At 64.5% G+C, this 15,784-nt stretch overlaps 2 protein-coding genes across 6 annotated transcripts; both read right to left on the bottom strand.

Moving 5' to 3' along the window:
• Positions 1-817: 817 nt before the first annotated feature.
• On the bottom strand, positions 818-4,341 carry MRPL28 (mitochondrial ribosomal protein L28). 3 transcript variants are annotated; one of them, XM_063617031.1, is made up of 6 exons: positions 4,261-4,341; positions 3,318-3,612; positions 2,488-2,640; positions 1,921-2,055; positions 1,748-1,834; positions 818-1,205 (listed from the first exon to the last, which is right to left on the bottom strand). In XM_063617031.1, the coding sequence occupies exons 2-6, from the start codon at positions 3,603-3,605 to the stop codon at positions 1,098-1,100; spliced, it is 771 nt and encodes a 256-aa protein (XP_063473101.1). In that variant the 5' UTR covers positions 3,606-3,612; positions 4,261-4,341; the 3' UTR covers positions 818-1,097. The 3 variants fall into 3 exon arrangements, with proteins under 3 accessions (XP_063473101.1, XP_055098222.1, XP_055098221.1); XM_055242247.2 differs by having other exon boundaries at positions 4,275-4,332; XM_055242246.2 differs by having other exon boundaries at positions 4,164-4,303.
• A 216-nt stretch (positions 4,342-4,557) lies between these two features.
• On the bottom strand, positions 4,558-15,311 carry PGAP6 (post-GPI attachment to proteins 6). 3 transcript variants are annotated; one of them, XM_055242228.2, is made up of 13 exons: positions 15,027-15,301; positions 11,315-11,492; positions 11,022-11,229; positions 10,681-10,808; positions 10,217-10,485; positions 9,809-10,128; positions 9,024-9,114; positions 8,813-8,936; positions 8,434-8,570; positions 7,896-8,074; positions 7,680-7,826; positions 6,373-6,489; positions 4,558-6,037 (listed from the first exon to the last, which is right to left on the bottom strand). In XM_055242228.2, the coding sequence occupies exons 1-13, from the start codon at positions 15,154-15,156 to the stop codon at positions 5,741-5,743; spliced, it is 2,325 nt and encodes a 774-aa protein (XP_055098203.1). In that variant the 5' UTR covers positions 15,157-15,301; the 3' UTR covers positions 4,558-5,740. The 3 variants fall into 3 exon arrangements, with proteins under 3 accessions (XP_055098203.1, XP_055098204.1, XP_063473088.1); XM_055242229.2 differs by having other exon boundaries at positions 11,145-11,229; positions 15,027-15,300; XM_063617018.1 differs by lacking the exon at positions 11,315-11,492 and having other exon boundaries at positions 15,027-15,311.
• Between the last annotated feature and the right edge of the window lie 473 nt (positions 15,312-15,784).

Raw genomic sequence — 15,784 nt, 5'->3', positions numbered from 1 at the left:
CCATACCTCCACCCTGCAGGTCAGGTGGGAGGTAGCAGGAGGGGACGCCAAGGTTGCAGGTCCCCAAGTCCGTGTCGCCCCCACCTCGTGTACCACTCACCACGACAGTGCTGACCAGGGAGAGGCTCGTGACTCAGGCAGCTGCACCAGCAGGACCCTCTGAGGACCTGCCCCTCCTGGTTCCTTCCAGTCCCTGCAGAGCCAGGCCACAGCCTCCCTTGCCCTGTTCTGAAGAATGTTCGAGAAAGACAGGAATATGCAATGGAGAGGGAATGGGTGTCATCTGGCTGCACCCCTGGACACCCCCAGCTACACCAGACCCTCTACCAGAGGAAAGAAAGACACAGAATCCAGCCAGGGCACGTGGCTCGTGCCTCTAATCCCAACACTTTGGCAGGTCGAGGCAGGTGGGTCACCTGACGTCAGGAGTTCAAGCCCAGCCTGGTCAACATGGTGAAACCCCTTCTCTACTAAAATACAATTAGCCATACATGATAGCAGCTGCCTGTAATCCCAGCTACTCAGGAGGCTGAGACAGGAGAATCACTTGAACCTGGGAGGCAGAGGTTGTAGTGAGTCGAGATCGTGCCACTGCACTCCAGCCTGGGTGCCAGAGCAAGACTCTGTCTCAAAAAAAAAAAAAAAAACTACAAAACACAGAATCGAACCTTGCTGTCCACAGCTCAGCTGGGGATGGGCAGCCAGAGTCAACGCCCACGGCTCATCCGAGGTCGCAGGGGCAGCAAAGGCAGGAGTGACAGATGAGGATCCCAGAGAGAACGCTGGTCCTCAAAGCAAAGACGCACACACACACACAGCCTGGGCCAGACTTTACTCGCTCCCAGCCCCACAGGCACAAGGAACACGGCCGTAAGCATGGGGGCCCCACCTGGGAGGAGCCTCTGGGCAGCCCCAGGCCTCCTGGGGATCCCTGCCAAGCTGGCCCCGGGCTGGAAGGTGCATGGGCAGCACACGAAACCAGGATCCACCCACTGCCCACTGGTGGCCCTCACAGCGCCCCGGGATCTGTGTCCTCAGTGCAAAGGGCCTGGCAGGGAATGCTGGGCCTGTTGGTCAGGCATGGAGGAGCTGTGTGGTCACTGGCCACTGGCTCTCTTCTGCACCACCGCTGGCTCTGACAGTGCCTGCTGCTGCAGCCGCTGGATCAGCTCCGCCACATAGATCTTGAACAGGGGTACAGGGTCCTGAAGGGGAGAGGGGCTCATGGTGAGGCCAGGGAAGCCCAGGGCAGCTGGAGTTCCGGCAGGGATGGGATCAGCAGCTGCCGCCCAGAGGAACCGGGGCACGAGAGGCCCTGGAGGGCAGAGCCCTGTCGGTGAGATGAACCCTCTCCCTTGGGGACGCCAGAGGCACACACATCCCCCTGTCCCATCCCTGTGGTCGTGGATAAACAGAGGGAATGGGGGCAGCCAGCTGCCATGCCATCAGGGGCTCCCTGTCCTGACAGCTACTTCAGGCTCCAGACCCTGGGATGCTGGTGGCCGAGCAAACCCTCGGGGCAGGAACCCACTCCTCCTACTGAGGGTCCCAGGATAGGACAGGGTGCAGACTTGGAGGGGAGGGAGCGGGCCGTGCTCCTCTGGGTGGGCAATGCAGAGCAGCAGCTCTTCCCCAAGCCCACCCAGTGCAGCAACCCCTCGTGCAGGCTCTCTCCAGGGCAGCACACTCCCAGACCCTGAACACCAGGCCCTGGGCAGGCAGCAGCAGCTGGTGCTCACACACTCACCTTCTCCTCCAGAAGTCTCTGCTTCTCAATGGCCTCCTCCAGCGTGAGGCCCACCCACTCTGCCTCCTCCTCTGGGATGGCAAATTCCTAGGCAGGCAGAGATGGAAAGGGCGGTGAGGCCCAGGGCTGGGCCAGGAGGCCCCAGGTGTAGGGAGCGGGACGGACACCCTCACCTTGTACTTGTCGTAGATGGCTGCCCGCCGCTCAGGGTCCTCAGGGTGCAGCTGGGGGTCCTGCCGGGCAAGCCGCAGCAGCATCCCTCGCTTCAGGTCCATCCCAAACTTGGAGCACAGGTCCTCCTTCGGGGTCTGGCAGGAGGCTCACATAGGGCCAGGTGCTGGTGGCAGGGCCCCGCCTACCCTTCCAGCCAACCCACCCGGCTCCTCTCTAGCCGCTGGTGGTCCCAGGACAGGAAAGAGAAGGCCCGGGTGGGGCCGCCTCAGCACCCCAGCACGGGGGGTGGGATCGGGACAGAAGAAGTCCAAGAGCAGGGAAAGGGGCGGCTGTGCTTGCTTAGGCCCCGTGGGCAAGTCAGCCACCCACAGAGCGACGGCCTCTCCTGCAGGCAGGAAACCCCACTGGCGCTGGCCAGAAAGGGGCATGGCCACACTCATGCTTTCCCAGTGACCCTCCTGTGCAGATGCCAGCGTGCCCCGGTGTGATGCTGACCTGCGGCTCCCTTGAGTCTGACTGGCCCATCCCGGACCCCGCTGTGCGCTGCCTCGCCCCACCCCGCTTGCCTTGAGGATGTAAAAGTCGAGGCCGTAAGCCTCATCGATGAGGTCCAGGGTCCGCATGGTCACAGTCACTGTGAACTTCTTGTCCAGGATCTCACTGTAGAGCTCTCGCTCAAACAGCTGTGGCTTCCACACCTTCTTCAGCCTCTTGGAGAGCTGAGGGTGCAACAGAGCCTCCATGAGTACTGTTGCTTCCTCCTACAGACCAAGGGGGGCCCAGGGCAACTGCCCTCACTCCCCCGGAAGGCTCCATCACAGAACCACAGCTGTCAGACTGGGGACTTGGAGCTGGGTGGGCCGGCCCCCAGCCCAGTGCCGCCCCAGCCCGACCCGGGTCCTGGCTGTGTACCCAGAAGTCAGCTGCTCCCCAGCAAGCTGGGCGTTCCCACCCTTGTCACATGGTTGCTGCATGTGTTTCAGAAACATGTGCGACCCCACAGTTTACAGGTTGTCACATTCCAAGCTGGAGGTGACACAAGTCCCCCCAGAGGCTTCAGCAGTCCCGCCAGGAAGTCCAGCACAAGCAGCCTCGAAGCTCTGCTCGCCTCCCCCACCTGCTCTGCTCATCACGCAGGCCTCCTCCCCATCCTAACTTTACCCCGACTCCCCACAGCCTCAGGTTGCTCCCCCCCGGCCTGAATCACCCCACCTCACCCCTACTTTATCAGCCCTGTTTCCAGAACTGCGGTTCTTCGCTCAGCGTGCTCCTTTGCCAGAGTTGTGTCTCCTCCAGGCTGTAATCCCCAGGGCCCACCCACGTCTCTCCAGGTACCCTGGGCGTCCGGTACAGCCAAGCCCTGAGAGGAGCCCCTGAAGCCCACCTGCCGACCCACCTTGTCGTTGTTGGCGTATATTTGGCCCAGGATCCAGCCCTCGCCGCCCCACAACCCCCGCTGGGACTCGGGGGGAAAGTAGATGGGGATGGGCACGTCCTCCACACGCTCCCGCTGTCCGTTCTTGGGGTTGATCTTGAACTTGGCCCCATGAGGCCTATAGTGCACGGGAGTGGGCGTCCGCTCCTCCACCAGGGAGCGCAGGTAGTGGCCGGGCAGGCGGGCACAGATGCCCTCCCGCAGCTGCAGCCGCTTCCAGAGCGACACGGGATACTTGTGTAGAGGCATCGCGGGCCTGGCGGGAGGTGGGGGCTCGCAGTCACCCGCAGCCTGGCCCGGCCCCTGGCTCTGACCCCCTACCCCGGCCCCCGGCTCTCACCCCCTACCCCAACCCCGGCTCTCACCTCCTACTCCGGCCCCCAGCTCTCACCTCCTACCCCTGTCTCCGCTCTCACCTCCTACCCCCTACCCCGGACCCTCACCTCCTACCCCCCTAACCCCTACCCCGGCCCCCGGCTCTCATCCCCTACCCCGGTCCCCGGCTCTCACTCCCTACCCCTGCCTCCCCTCTCACCTCCTACCCCCTACTCCGGCTCTCACTCCCTACCCTGGCCCCTCACCTCCTACCCCCCTACCCCCCACCCCGGACCCCGGCTCTCGCCCCCTACCCGGGCCCCCGGACCCTCACCTCCTACCCCTGCCTCCGCTCTCACCTCCTACCCCCTATCCCGGCTCTCACTCCCTACCCCGGACCCTCACCTCCTACCCCCTACCCCGGCTCTCACTCCCTACCCCGGACCCTCACCTCCTAACCCCCTACCCCCTACCCTGGCCCCCGGCTCTCACCTCCTACGCCCTACTTCGGCCCCCGGTTCTCACTCCGGCCCCTGTCCCGCACCCACCTGCCCCTCCCCTTCTGCCCCGGAGCCTCCCCACACCCCACCTGCGCGCACCCACCTTTCAGAGCTCTGAACCCGAAGCCCACCGGAACCGGAAGCCGATCTGCCGCGCCTGGACCTCCTCCCACCCCTGACTGGCTGCAAAAACCATCCGTCTACCCCCTCGTCCCGCCCCCGCTTCCGTCTTTAGGGATCGTAAAAAACACCCCGCACACAGCAGCAGCAGCTCAAGGCACCGTTGGCAATGTGCGGCCCCGGCGTTTCCGCGAAGGGCAGCGTTTGTTCTCCCGGGTCCCATTTACCCTACCCGAGAAGGAGCGCAGAAAAAATGTAAAAACTCGTTTAGTTTGAAAAATCACTGTAGAATATTAAATTCAGCAATCACAGATAAATCAGATCTACATAAAAATATGTCTTGATGTCTTAGAATTTTCTTTTACTCCAAAAAACTCCACAGACACGTTTCTCCGTCGTGAGCTTAGAGATTGCTTTGGTGGTCAAGTGCAGGGTGGCTGGGGGAGGTAAGACCTTCAGGAAGGTCATACGCCGGACAAGACCCAGAAGGGAAGCCCCCAGAGCCAAGGGTAGGAAGGCCCCACCCGGGTCTCAGCCGCCCACTTCTCCAGGGCGGATCCCAGACACTCACAGACCTCAGGGAGGGGCCAGGTGCGGCCCCCCCAAGGCTTGCATGAGGGGCAGAGACAGTCCAGTCTCCCGAACACCCACAGGGCACACAGACAGCCCAGTGCAGGGAGCAGACACCACCGCAGCTCCTGGGACCAAGAGGAAGCTCCTAGAGGGGGGCCCAGGAACGCTGGGGTGGGTGGACCGGGCTGGGTAGGGGTTCCTCGTGGGCCAAACCCCCAGAGCAGCAGAGCACCCCAGTCCAAGGAGACTCTTCTCAGAGACCCAAGGCTCCAGAGCCAGGAAAAAGGGAAGGGCGGGGCGGGAGCCTGCATCCCCAATGCCCATCAGCTCTGGGGGAGACCTTAGTCTGCCGTCCCTATGTCCCTATGATGACCACAGCAGCAGAGGGGGATCCTCCATGCTGGCGTCAGGGCCACACAGGGGCCAGGAGCAGGGGTCTCAGAGTCCACAGCTCCCAGCCCCAGTGGTGGGCTCAGGGCTCCTGGGCGCCATGGGTCTCACCACAGCCTCGCCAGGGAACAGGACCATAGGGAGTCCTTCTCCCCATCTCTAGCCACCCACAGGCCAGCAGAGCACACAGCCCCACCCTCGCACAGGCACCTGTGGTCTCCAGGTAACCAAGCCCAGGCCCCAGGGGCCACTGCAGACAGCAGCTGGGATCTGCAGAGGGACCTCAGCAGCAAGCAGGCAGCTGGCAGGGAGAGGTGCGTGTGAGGGAGGGGTGGCCCTCTCCTCAGTAGGAGGAAGTAAGACGGTGCCTAGGCCAATTTTATTCAGCTGGAAATCAATCTGTCCAGGGCTGGACCGGGTGCCTCCCCCTCGATACAGCTCCTGGCTGAAGAGGTCATCAGAGCAGCAGCTGTCCCCAGGCCGGTGTTACGTCACTGTGTACAGTTCCTCCCGATCGTTCTTGCAGATCTGATAGTGGCAGGGGAATTTCTGCGAGCAGGCCCAGGGCTCGGCCTGCGGGTCAGGTGGTGGCAGCAGCAAGGCTGCGCTCCCGGCCAGCAGGACGTGCCAGATGCTGTGGGTGTAGTAGTAGTTGTCGCTGGTCATCATGGAGGTGTAGATGGCAATGCCCACAGAGGCCATGGAGACGCCGGGCAGGAGGTAGAAGGCCCAGCGCTGCCACGAGGTGGGGTAACACTGGCGCCGGTGCCCGCAGCGGTAAGCCTGGAGGAAACAGCCACACGGGTATCAGTGCAGGTGGGGCTGCGGCTGCAGCTCCCAAGGCCTGGATACAGTGGTTACTGGGGGCCTGCCCAGGTCTGGGCAGCAGAACGACAAGGGTGGGCTGCTTCGAGGGGGCTCAAGGGCACAAGGCCACTGGTCCTCAGGCCCAGGCCTCAGGGACACAGCCGTGCTGCGCCTCTGTGGGTGCCATAGCAACCCCCAGCAGATACAGGCATTCACTGGTTGGAGCAGGACCAGGAATGTGGCCAGAGCAAGGGGCCAGGCTCTCTTCTCCGAGCATCTGGGCAGCAGTGCCAGCCAGCCGGGCTCCTTACCCACATGGAGGCCATGATCACGAAGGCAAAGAGGCAGGGCCCCAGCATGTTCCAGATGCCCCTGCGGTCCAGCTGCAAGGACATGGCGATGACCAGTGTACCCAGAAGAAACAGCACCTGCGCAAGACACAGGGACGACTGCAGGGACACCTCTGAGGGCTCGAGGCCCAGCAGGAGCAAGCGTACCCCACAGCCCCACAGCACCTCTGCCTGCCCCCTCGGAGCTGCTGCCACCCTCAGACCAGCTCTGCCAGCCGGCAGGGACACGCCCCTCCTTCAGCTTCTGTATTGCATCCACAGGTGAATGTGGCCAGGCAGGCACCTCTGGAGGACGAGACGGTGCTCACACAAACTGGACACACACATATGGCAGCTCTGCACCCACACACTCACTAGCCCCCTGTACCCCTGGGTTTCCAGGAGTCCCCCATCAGGGTGGCTTCAGTCTCCTGCCCACTGTTCCATGGGGAGGGGCTCCCACCCCCCAGTCTCCATCACACACCTCTGCCCACAACCTACAGTTCTCCACCTATCTGCAGGTTCAGGCCCTGCACTCAGACCTGCAGGACCCTGGTGCTTCCCAGCCTCCCCCCTGTCCTGGCTGTGGGGCTCCCATGGGCACCCCCTTGGGGCAGCACCCAGCCTGCACTTCCCAGAGCAGACGGGAGGGCAGAGCATGCGGCTCACAAGCCCAGGGCACGAGTCTCTCCATGCCATGGCCAGCTCCCACAGAGAGTCTCCAAAGCATCCTTGGCACCAAGGACCCAGGGAGCATGGGTGGGGGCTTCCCGAGGGCAGGGGGCCTGGCCTCCCCTGCCTACCACCTTCCTTCCTGGCATCCTCCAAACAGCCGGCACTGCTCCACTCACAACTGCCCGTGGGGTCTCAGACCCGCATCTCCGTGTGGCATCACAGAAGACATGAGGTTTCTTTTCTTTTCTTTTGTCGCCCAGGCTGGAGGGGAGTGCTGTGACCTCTGCTCACTCCAACGTCTCCGACGCCTGGGATCAAGCGATCCTCCCACCTTAGTCTCCCGAGTGGCTGGGACCACAGGCACGCACCACTACGCTCGGCTAACTTTTCGATTTTTTGTAAAGCCCAGGCTGCTCTTGAACCCCTGGCTTCATGGGATCCTCCCGCAAGTGTTGGGATTACAGGTGTGAGCCACCACGCTCGGCTGAGACGTGAGGTTTCCTGGAGCTGTGCCCAGCGCCAGGTCCGGCCTCTCCCACGGTACTGCCTTTCACAGGCTGCACTTGGGGGCCCTGCTCCCCCGGAGCCCACACCCCGCGGTGAGGGCCACTCACGTATTTCAGGACTGTCTTGAGCCGTGCCATGCACAGGATGGTGACCCAGATGGCCGCCCCAGAGCCCAGGAAGTCGCAGTACTGCAGCGTGTCGTAGCTGAGGATGCACAGCACCGCCTCCCCGGGCTGGTCGCAGGCGTGGTAGAACTGTGGGGAGGCTCCATGAGCGCGGTCCTGCCCTCCCACCCCATGTCCCTGCAGGAGGGGCCAGCCTACCGTGGAGAAGAACATGGTATAGGCGTAGACAGAGGCCTCCACCAGGAAGAACCGCTGCACTGAGATGGCGATGGGGGCGAGGAACATGAGGTTGCTGAGTGTGAGCAGCAGTGCAGCTGCCCTCTGCTGGGCCACCGTCTGGGCTGTGCTGTTGTCCGTGCAGCTCCAACCACGCCAGCCTGCGGGCACAAGACCCCAGGGCGGAGGCTGGGGGCACTGCTGAACCTCAGGGCCCAACCCTCACCCAGGACCCTGCAGAGAAGCCCCTTCCTCATCCAGGAGCCAGCTGGGTAGGCACGGCGGGTGGGGTCCAAGGTCAGGAGGCAGTACCACCCCCCGGGGATACCTGGTGCCGTGCCAGGCAGACGGATTGTTGGTGGGAACAGGGGAGTGGGGAGGAGGCTTTACCCCTGCAATGCCCTGCACGAGTCTCTCTCCAGCCCCTTGTGGCGCTCCCCCAGGGGAAAGGCACAGCACAGCACAGCACTGGAAGCCAACAGCAGCAGCATCTCGGGGCGGGCGGGGCCCTGGCACTCACCTGCCTTGCAGCTGCAGCTGGCATACAGGTAGCTGTGTCTGCGGAGCAGGAGGCACTGGCCGTAGGGTCCACAATCGTTCAAACAGGGCACCAGGTACAAGGTGGTCTCCACATGGACCACAGCCTGCTCACAGTCCCTTTGAGGAAGTGGCCACAGGAAAGCTGGTGCAGTGAAATCTGACAGCCCAGCTGCCACCAGCGCTCCCAACAGGCTGACAGACATGAGAACCCAGCATTGGGGCCCCCAGCTTTCAGCAGCCCTGGAGGAAGCACCCCTCTAGCTGGGTCACTCCGAATGCCAACCTCAGGCAGCCCGGCCTGTGGTCCTGAGTGAAATGACAGGGTGCCTGACCCCCGTCTCTGCCCTAGGTTTACTTACTCAGCATTCTCAGGGCACATGAGCTGCAGGGAGAGGTACCAGTTGTCTGTCTCTGGGTAGGGGATGATGAGGTTGGCCCTGTGAGACGAAGCGCTCAGAGACAAGGGGTAGCCCTGGAAGAAGGCTGCAGGGGAGCCAGAGGGCCCCATCAGAGGAGGCCGGGGCGGGGGGCTGGCGGGGCCACGCTGACGGTGACGCCTGCCCATCATACCTGTGGTGCAGTTGAGTGAAATGTTGAAGCCAAGGAAGGGCGAGGCAGCATTCACACAGGCCACTATGACGGTCTCGTTCCGCATCTCTGTCTGGAAAGGGAGGCAGTGCTGGCTCAGCCCCCGCAGCCCCCGGCCACAGTGGCGTCATCTGCCCCACGTGCCAGCTCAGCCTGGTGCTGGTGCCTTTTTTTTTTTTTTTTGAGACGGAGTCTCGCTCTATCGCCCAGGCTGGAGTGCAGTGGCGCGATCTCGGCTCACTGCAAGCTCTGCCCCTGGGTACACGCCATTCTCCTGCCTCAGCCTCCTGAGTAGCTGGGACTACAGGCACCTGCCACCACACCCGGCTAATTTTTATATTTTCAGTAGAGATGAGGTTTCACCGTGTTAGCCAGGATGGTCTCAATCTCCTGACCTCGTGATCTGCCCTCCTCGGCCTCCCAAAGTGCTGGGATTACAGGCGTGAGCCACCGTGCCCAGCCGGTGCTGGTGCCTTTCTCTGATGCCCCTGCAGGCCCAGGGCGCACCGGGACCCTTCCTACCCAGGCCCTGGGACATCCTGCCTCCACCCCACCTCCGACCCGAGCTACCCCACAGCCCTGGGGCCTGCTGACAGGAGCAAGGCTGCCTAGCAGGGGAGGCCCCCCAACATGGGCCCCTGCCTTGGCCCGTGCCTGCTGGTGTCACTGCGCTGCCTGTCCCGGCGCCAAGGTAAATGAGGCCCTGCAGGGGTTGCCCGGCGCCCTGCCCGAGCCCAGGCCACAGGCCGCTTGCACACAGCAGGTACCTTGTTGGCCCGCAGGGAGATGGTGAAGGAACCCCCGCTGTCCATGCCGGTGTTCAGGTGCAGCCGCATCACGGAGGGTGTGTCCGCACACACCCTCACCGAGACCCTGTCCAGGGGCTGGAAGTGAACGGACACTACGTCCATGTCCTCCCGCATGACTGGGTAGCTTGTGAGGCAGAAGGGGCTGCGGTCCACCCTGCCATTCCTGCCCAGGTCCTGGTGGTCGGGGCTCGGGGACAGCAGACCAGAGGAGGCGTTGAAGCTCTGGTTTTGGCTCCTCTGCAGAAGGGGCTGGACGGTCACACTCCGTGGCCTGCAAGCTGCCGAGATGACAAGGGGTTTGGTTGGAGGCAAGTCTGGGGATCTGGGGAGGGGCAGGGCCATCCCTCCAGCCCTTGTGCGGCCCACCTGTGAGGGCAGCTACAGCACTGAAAGCCACTGTCCCGAGGGGCCCCACCAGGCTCTCAGCTGTCACTTGCAGCCACCGGTCCCAGGGCGGTGAGGGCAGCAGCAGGCGGCAGGGCCAGGGGGCACCGGTGCAGGTGAGCACCTTCTGGAAGTTGCTGGGCAGGGTGACCGGGCCCACGGTGAGACGCACGGGGCAGCCCAGGCTCCTGTTGGACACGCAGTCCCGCAGCTCCAGCAGAAGCTCCCGCGTGTAATCAGGGACAAAGACCCTGCGCGAGGGGACACAGCTGGCTCAGGCTCTGCCGTTCCTCAGCCCACTCTGGTGGGGGCCAAAGGGGGCCAGGCATCTGGACCACTTTCCAGCCCAACCCCAGGGCTCAGGGCCAGGTTCTCGCACCCACTCCAACAAATCTGAGCGGGGGGCGGAGGGCAGAGCTGGGCTGCCCCCCAGGCCCCCCACTCACTTGAGGTAGCTGGGATGGGAGAGGAGGGTCTGTGGAAGGGGCACATCCGGCTCCATGATGGAAATCTCGACCACCCGTGTGACCAGCAGTTCAGGCTGGAAGACGTAGGCACAGGTGGGGGCCAAGCCCTAGGGAGAGAACAGGTGTGGGCAGGGGCGGTGTCAGAGAATGCAGGTGTGAGGGCAGGGTCCCAGCAGAAACCCCAGACATGCAGGGAGCAGGGCTGGCCCCCGAGTGCAGTGTGGCGCCTAGAGCAAGGACCACCCCAAAGAGGTGAACGGCAGGGACAGGCCGTCGCCGTGAGGTTCTCTGCCTCCATCCCGGAGGGCAGCCCCCCTCACCTTCAACTCCATCTTCTGGGATGAGGGGGGCAGGTGGGCGGCCAAGAACCAGTCCCCGGGGGCCGGGTGGGAAACGTTGACGGAGGCATTGCTTAGCGGTGTGGCGCTCAGCGGCACCCTGACCTGGAAGGAGGGCTGCACCGTGGTGTCGTCCGGGAAGCTGGTGCCCAGTGGGTTGATGACCGGAGGGGCGCCGGAACGGAAGTGCCTGGAGACGGGAGAGCAGCACCGGGCTCAGGCACAGGGCTTGGCCAGGCGCGGGAGCGTGGGCAGGCGGGCGGGCAGCCACCTACACGGTGATCTCTGCGTCGGTGCAGGCGGCGCCGCTCTCCCGGGAGACCTGCAGTAGCCAGCGCAGAAGCACGGTGTCTGGGGGCACGCGGAAGCGGAAGAGCCTGGCACTGCCGTACCAGCTGTAGAAGGACAGCCTCTGCGGGGCCTGCGAGAAGTGTTCGGACACCAGCCCCACCTCTGTGAGGAGAAGGAGGCGTCAGCCAGGCCGGGAGCCCTCCTCCAGGGCCGCAGACGGGGAGGACCAGTCCCCCAGAGGAAAAAGGCTGGAAGCCCCCGGGGACCCATCTGGAGATCTTGGCACACCAGCTCTGACCTTGGCAAAGGTCACGGCCACCCTCTGGCCCCTCAACCAGTCCTCTGCTGTCCCTCCCCAGATGGCCTACATCCCACCCTCCTGGCATCTGGGTCTTTTCACAGCTGCTGCCTCACTGCAGCAGCTTCCAAACAAGCCGCAGGGTACCTCAGCAGCCATCGCCACCCGCACTGCCATCGCCACCCGCACTGCCATCGCCACCCGGACTCCCTCCAACCTTAGAAGGCCCCACTCCCCATGGCTAACCCAGGTTGAAGCTGAAGGACCCAGGAGGTGTCAGGAAGGAGCCCCTGCCCCTCATCACAGATGCCCTGGATACCAAGGCACGGTCCTCCCACCTCCTCTCAGCCTCCCACATCTCCATCCCTGGATGGGTTGGCTGCCCGCTTGGGCTATGATGTCTTTGGACACAGCCAGAGCAGAGCCCAAATTCCCCTCACCTAGAGGGAGATCCTGCATGTGGGAGGGACCCAGGCCAGAAGCCTGGTCAGCCATGAGAACAAGGGGACAGCTGCCCTCTGCGTTCCAAGCGGGCAAGGCTCCTAACTGTCCTCAGGGAACGCACCCACGCCTGGTGCGGGGATGGAGAAGGGCCCGTGGGAGACATCCTGCTCATGGCCCCAGGCGAGGACTCAGGCTCTCACCAGCAGCCCCCGTGCAAGCTCCGGCCTCGTGCCCTTGTGACCTTGGGCATCCTTCCCTCCCTGGGTCCCAGTCTTCTCCTGGGTAGGTCAGGGTGGAGGGCAAGTCCCTTTGGGGGCCCCTCCCTCCGAGGTTAATTAATGACAAAGGCTTCAGGAGGAAATGCACAGTGGACACAGCAGGGGGCGGCATCCTCCCCTCTGCTGGGGCTCCCCGTCCCTGCACACTCAGGAACCCTGCCTAGGTCCCACTGGAGAGTGGCTGGCTCAGGCCCAGGCCCCTCCTGAGGAGGGAGACAGGTGAGCAGTGGGCTCTCCTGCCAGCCTTGTGACCCTCCCATAGAGGCACCCCAAGAAACGAAGAAACGATACACCTGCCAACAGCAGCCTGTCGGCAAATTTAGGCCAAGCTCCAGGGGAGCCTGGCCTGGGGGCTGGGCAGGGGCAGGGGCAGGCTCCACCCACGAAGCATTCCAGGCTTTGCAGGTGTCTGCTGGCCACCAGGTCCCACCCACCAGGCTGTGGCCTGATAACGTGGGCAGAGAAAGCTCAAGTGCTGGGAGCTGAAGCAGGACAGCCCCCCAGGACCACGGTGTCCCAGAGAGAGCCGGCCTCTGCAGGGGCAGGCAGGGGAGGCCACCTGCAGCACACAGACCCTGGGCTGCTGGAGCAAAGCCCTCAGCCCCTCTGGCCCTGGAGCGCCAGCCTGAGGGCGCCTAGAACCCAGCTGGTGGCTGTGAAGTTTCAGCAGGTACACAGAGATAAGAGATCTGTTCAAGGTTGTCCTAACACCCAGTCCCCAGCTCCCAGGGCTCACAGCCCCTCTGGGCCTCTCCCAGGGCTCTGCATTCCAAGCTCCCTGCCCAAGTCGCCCACACATACCAGGCTGTTAGGGGTGCTCTGAGCCCAAGGTGACCACAGGGTGAGGAGGGCCAGCTACACACCTGCCTGCCTGCCTCACAGCCCCTCCACGGACACAGGGCTGGGTGAGGAAGGCGGGAATGCAAGTCCCTGGCCCTGTCCTGGGAACCTGAGTGAAGACCCCAGACCCACGTCCTCCAAACCAAGACAGGCACCAATGGGAGACCCTGACCACCCACAACGCCACAGAGCACTTGCTCCTCGGCAGGCTGGGAGGAGTGAGGGGCTGAGCCAGCACACCAGGCCTATCCACTGCCCACACCCAGGTGTTCCATCTCCCAGGGACCCCTCACCAGGCCTGAGTTCTGGGACAGGAGAATTTCCTTTGCCAGTTTCCAACAGCGTAACGTTTTGGTATTTTTGAGGGTCTCACTCTGTCACACAGGCTAGAGTGCAGTGCCATGAACACGGCTCACTGCAGCCTCAGCCTCCTATGTAACTGGAACCGCAGCCTCACATTACCACACCCAGGTTATTATTTTTTTTCTTTTTTCTTTTCTTTTTTTTTTTTTTTTTGAGATGGAGTCTCGCTCTGTCGTCCAGGCTGAAGTGCAGTGGAGCGACTTCGGCTCACCACAACCTCTGCCTCCCGGGTTCAAGCGATTCTCCTGCCTCAGCCTCCCAAGTAGCTGGGATTACAGGCCCCCGCCACCGCGCCCGGCTAATTTTGTATTTTTAGTAGAGACGGGGGTTTCTCCATGTTGGTTAGGCTGGTCTCGAACTCCTGACCTCAGGTGATCCGTCCGCCTCAGCCTCCCAGGCTGAGATTGCAGGCGTGAGCTTCTCGACCGGCCACGGAGCAATTTAATCCCGGGCACGGTCCTCGGGGAAAATTGCCTTTCATCTCTAGCTGTGCCAAGCTCAGAAAGCAGGAGGCACAGCCCCCGAAAGAAACAGGAGCTCAAAGGAGCATTATTTCAGGGGCAGGGGAGGGGCTAGGGGCTGGGAAGTCGGGGAACAGCACCCGATCAGCTGCCGGGCCCTGGGCACCCAAGTGGCTGGGGACGTGTGGGCCCTTCCAGCCGGCCGGCAAGGACACGGCCCCTCGAGAGTCCCAGGCCACAGAGGCCGGGGCAAGTCCTCACCATCTCCGGGTGGCCAAGGCCTGACGGTCTCCACACCCACGTCCCTACCCCGTGCAGACCCTGGAAGGGCCTTCTCCCTGGTCCAGCCGCCTCCTTGGACCTCAGTCAGGGACGGGGACCCTCAGGGAACAAAAATGCAAAGGGAGCCCGGCGAGTTTCCGAACAAGAGGGGAGAGGGGCGCCCTTTCTTCAGCCCCTCTTCCGCCAGCTGGGAATCCCTCCTCCCAGAAGCCAGGCCGGCGGTAGGAAGTGGCTCTACCAGGGCTGGTGGTCACTGTGGAAGGGCTGGTGCCATGACGCCCAGGGGAACCCGCTCCAGGGTCTAACAACTTTCTCCCGGCTCTGCCCCTCTCTCAGGCCGGACGCGGCCGGTGAGCTCACGGCCCAGCCACGCCTCCCAGCTGGAGTCCCGGGCGGAGTCCCTTGGGCCCCTCCACTTCCCTGCGCCGAGTGCGCCAGGCGCGCCGGACCTGAGCGCTCTGGGAGGAGGAGGGAGGGGAGAGGGCGCTCCAGGGGCTGATGCGGCCCAACCCTGTTCGGGGGACCGAGGAGGAAGCGCGGGGTCCCGTCCGCCTCGACCCCTCGGACACGAAGCGCCGCAAAGGGCCACTCTGCGCCCCCAATCTGCGGCGGGGACCCCAGCCCCGCGCCGGCGCCAGATGAGCGCACAGGTGCGCCAGGGGTGTCACAATCCCGCCCCGCCCGCAGCCCCGGCCCCACGCCCCCGATGGCGCCCGCGCCGCCCGCTCACCGGTCTTCCCGCTGTCGCCGGCGGAGGCAGGCGGGGGCCGGGCGAGCAGGAGCAGCAGCAGCAGCAGCAGCGGCCCCGCCACCACCGCGGCCACCGCCTCGCCCCCGGTCCCGGTGCCAGCCCGGCCCATGGCTCCGCGCTCGGCCCAGCGCTACCCGGCCCGCGTCCCGCGCCGCCAGCCCCCGCAGCCGTCCGGGCAGCCTCTGCCGCCTCCGCTGCCTTTGCCCCCGGCGCCCATGGCCCGGCCGGTCCCCGCCGCCGTCGCCCCGGGCACTTCCGCCCGCAGGCCCCGCCCCGCAGGCCGAGCTGGGAGGCGCGGGCGGGGTCGGGGGGCGGGACCGGGGGGCGCGGACGCCGGGCGCTGGCGGGGGGAGGGGTCACGTGGGGCGCGCGAGGGACAGAGCGGGGCGCGCGGGATCTGGGGGACGCTGGAGGGAGGGCGCGGGACGGAGGGATCGCGGGGTCCCAGGACGGAGAGGTCGCGCCGGGAGCGCTCGGAACACGCAGGAAATTCTCCCCGAGGCGTGGGCTCCGCGGGGCTTCCCCGCCGGTTCGCTGAGTCCCACCTCCGCTCGGCCGGGACCTCCGTGGCGAGCTCGGGGAGCCCGCGGGGCGCAGAGGCGCCGACCTCCGCCTGGGACCGAGAGGAACCCGCTCCTGCCCTGCCCTGCCCTGCCCGGCGCGTGTGGGCCTGAGCCAGGCGCCTCAGCACGGGGACCCCCGGGCCGGCCTTCACGCCGCAGAGCCGCTGCAGGTGC

The sequence above is a fragment of the Symphalangus syndactylus genome, chromosome 14 (assembly GCF_028878055.3).
Source record: "Symphalangus syndactylus isolate Jambi chromosome 14, NHGRI_mSymSyn1-v2.1_pri, whole genome shotgun sequence".
Taxonomy (NCBI): Eukaryota; Metazoa; Chordata; class Mammalia; order Primates; family Hylobatidae; genus Symphalangus; species Symphalangus syndactylus.
Note: the sequence above shows the minus strand (reverse complement) of the source record. Positions and strands in the feature narration are given on the sequence as shown.